Raw genomic sequence first — 2,570 nt, forward strand, 5'->3', positions numbered from 1 at the left:
CCCTCTGACTGGAGGGTTCCCTCCTACTTGGTTCTGGTGAACCCTTGCACCGCTGGGCACTCATTCTGCCCTCAGCCAAGGCGATGGGTACAGCTGAAGGCACTACCCCCAGGAGAAAGTCCCCCGAAGTCACGCAGGGCTCAGGCACAGCAGCCAGGTGCCTTCTGGGGAAAGACCCCCCAAGACAGCCCCCCAGCCCCAACCCCAACCCAACTCCCTCCAGCGTCCCAGGAACCCCCTGATCCAATAACACACCCTCTCCTGAGCCTCCGTCCTGGTGCCCCTTCTAGATGGAAAACTGGGGTCACCAAAGACACCTGGGAGACACCCCACAACAAAGCTCTGAGGCTGATGGAACAGTGGCCGGCCCCCAGCTCCCCTCACCCAGAGCCCTCCCGGACACCCAGCCGGGTCCGTGACACCCACAGCACCCACGGGTGCCCGAGCCTGGCTCCACGGAGGGCACACCCACTGCTGTGGTGACAATATGATGGGTGGGGCAGGGCCTGGGGCAGGAGCCAACTGAGAAGAGTGGCTCCTGAGAACGGGCCACGGCAGGCTCCCCGACACCCCGACACTGTGTCCCCTGTCCGTGGCGCAAGTCTGCGTCACCCTGGCCACAGCCCTGGGGGCAGCCTGGCATGGCAGGAGAGCCTGGAGGGGAAGGGACCGCTGGGGACCTTCCTCATGAGGTGTCCCCCCGCCCCAATGCCTGAGGATGAGGGGGGTCTCACCCCAGGAGCCCGAGGGGCCCTCCCGTCAGCCCACAGTGCCACACGCGGTCTAGGAAGCAAGGGGGGCACAAGGGGGGAAGCTGGCGACATCCCAGGGACGTGAAGGACGCTGACCCCTGGCGACCTTGCAGGTGGACTTTACGGGGGCCATGGGACTATTGGGGAGCACCCCCCAACGTCCACAGGAGAAGCTGCGCTGCAGGCGAGATGTGGACCGCGACCCCCCAGGAGGGGTCCCACGGAGCCGCCCACGGCCCTGCCCGGGGACTCCAGGAGGCCGGCACTCACCAGGCACGATGGTGGCAGGAAGCTGTTGACCCTCGAGACACTCCACATGCCCTCTAGGCACTGCTGGGCCTGGATTGTGACTGTGCTCAGCGCCCCGCCCAGGCCGGCAGGCGCCACCGACACCTGGACACTGGGCCCGGATGGCCAGGCCAGCCCCTTCCTCCTGTCTGGCCCCGCGTGGCCCGGCTGCCTCGCCGCCAGGCCTGCTGGCACCGGTGCATCCCTCGGGCCGGTCATGGCTCCGGGGCTGGGCGGCATGAGGCCAGGGCCTCCGGGGAGGGTGTCAAGGTCCTCGAGGCTGGCAGGTGCCTGCAGGAGCCGCAGGGCCTCCCGCGTGAGCTGGGTCAGGTGTGTGGCGCAGACGTCACAGTGGCGCTCGACCTCTGGGCGGCACACCGGCAGGACCCCAGGCGCCGGGAGCTTGTCGGGGAGCAGAGCAGAGAGGCAAGGGTCCTGGGGAACGAGAGACGACGGTGGTCAGAGCACAGGGGCCAGGACCTGCCCCCCGCCCCCCGCCCCCCAACAGTGCCGGGCCGGCCCCCGCTGAGGCCGTCACATAATCCGCAGCTATTACTAAGCCCGGGCCAGGTCCATCTGCACGCACCCAGCAGGGAAATAATCACCAGAGCCGCACAGTGAGGCCACAGCACCCCTGACACTGCCACCTCCTCCCACCGACGCTGCCGGGCTGGCTCACGGCTAACGAGGCGTCCGCCCGCTCCCCGACAACCAGGCAGCAAGCAGCCCAGGCCACCGGCTTGAGGGGCATCCGGGGGCCGCAGAGGCAGGGCCAGACCCCCGCCCCAGCCCCAGCCCCAGCCCGGGCCTTCCACGGCTTAGCCGGGTGAGTCCGCACCCCAGGGCGCTGGCGGACAGCGACACAGCAACGCCTACCCCAGAGCCAGGAGGGCCACCCTGGCTCAACTCTGGTCAAGGCGGGGCTGGCGGCCAGCGCCACCCTCCCTGCTTTCCAAAGTCTCCAGCCCCAGGGGTCGGGGGATCGGGAGGCAGATGACATACCAAGGGGGGCCACGGGATTACACTCCGCAGGGGGAGCGGGCCATCAGGGAGGCGGGAGGCAAGGCTCAGGGCATGGACTCGGCCTCCAGGGCCCGCGCTGATTGGAGGCTGCCCCTGAAGCCCTGTGCGCCGTCCCACACTGGGGGTCCACACAGGTCTCCCTTAACCGAGAGCCTGGTGTCCAGAGAGGGCTAAGAACAGGAGCCGGGAGAGCCCAGGGGAGGCCCTCACCTAGCCTGGAGGTCTGGGAGGGCTTCCTGGAGGAGGGGACGACTCTGGCAGGAACAGGAGGAGGAGGGTGCCAGTTCTCGCGAGGACCCTCGCTGCCGCCCCGTTCCTCTACTTCCCCACCAGGCTCTGCCTCGGCGCCTCCCTGGGCAGCCCTGCGGGCATCAGGGGCCAGCCCCTCAGCAGCCTCACCCCTCCTCCAGGGGTGGGCTTCAACCCCAGGGGCCTGGCCAGGGCAGCCCCTCGGCGGAGCATCGGCCCAGCCTGGCCGCGGCCGTGACCACCTGGGCCTCTCCCAGG

The 2,570-nt window shown here is 69.3% G+C and overlaps 1 protein-coding gene across 1 annotated transcript in view; it reads right to left on the reverse strand.

Annotated features, from left to right (window-relative positions):
• Window positions 1-2,570, reverse strand: part of KIF26A (kinesin family member 26A) — a 45,422-nt gene that overhangs the window by 28,317 nt on the left and 14,535 nt on the right. Inside the window, exon 2 of the mRNA XM_023522352.1 lies at window positions 1,023-1,475. Coding sequence (XP_023378120.1) covers window positions 1,023-1,475 — 453 coding nt within the window. The remainder of the gene's footprint in view (window positions 1-1,022; window positions 1,476-2,570) is intronic.

This window comes from Pteropus vampyrus, unplaced genomic scaffold (assembly GCF_000151845.1).
Source record: "Pteropus vampyrus isolate Shadow unplaced genomic scaffold, Pvam_2.0 Scaffold341, whole genome shotgun sequence".
Lineage (NCBI taxonomy): Eukaryota > Metazoa > Chordata > Mammalia > Chiroptera > Pteropodidae > Pteropus > Pteropus vampyrus.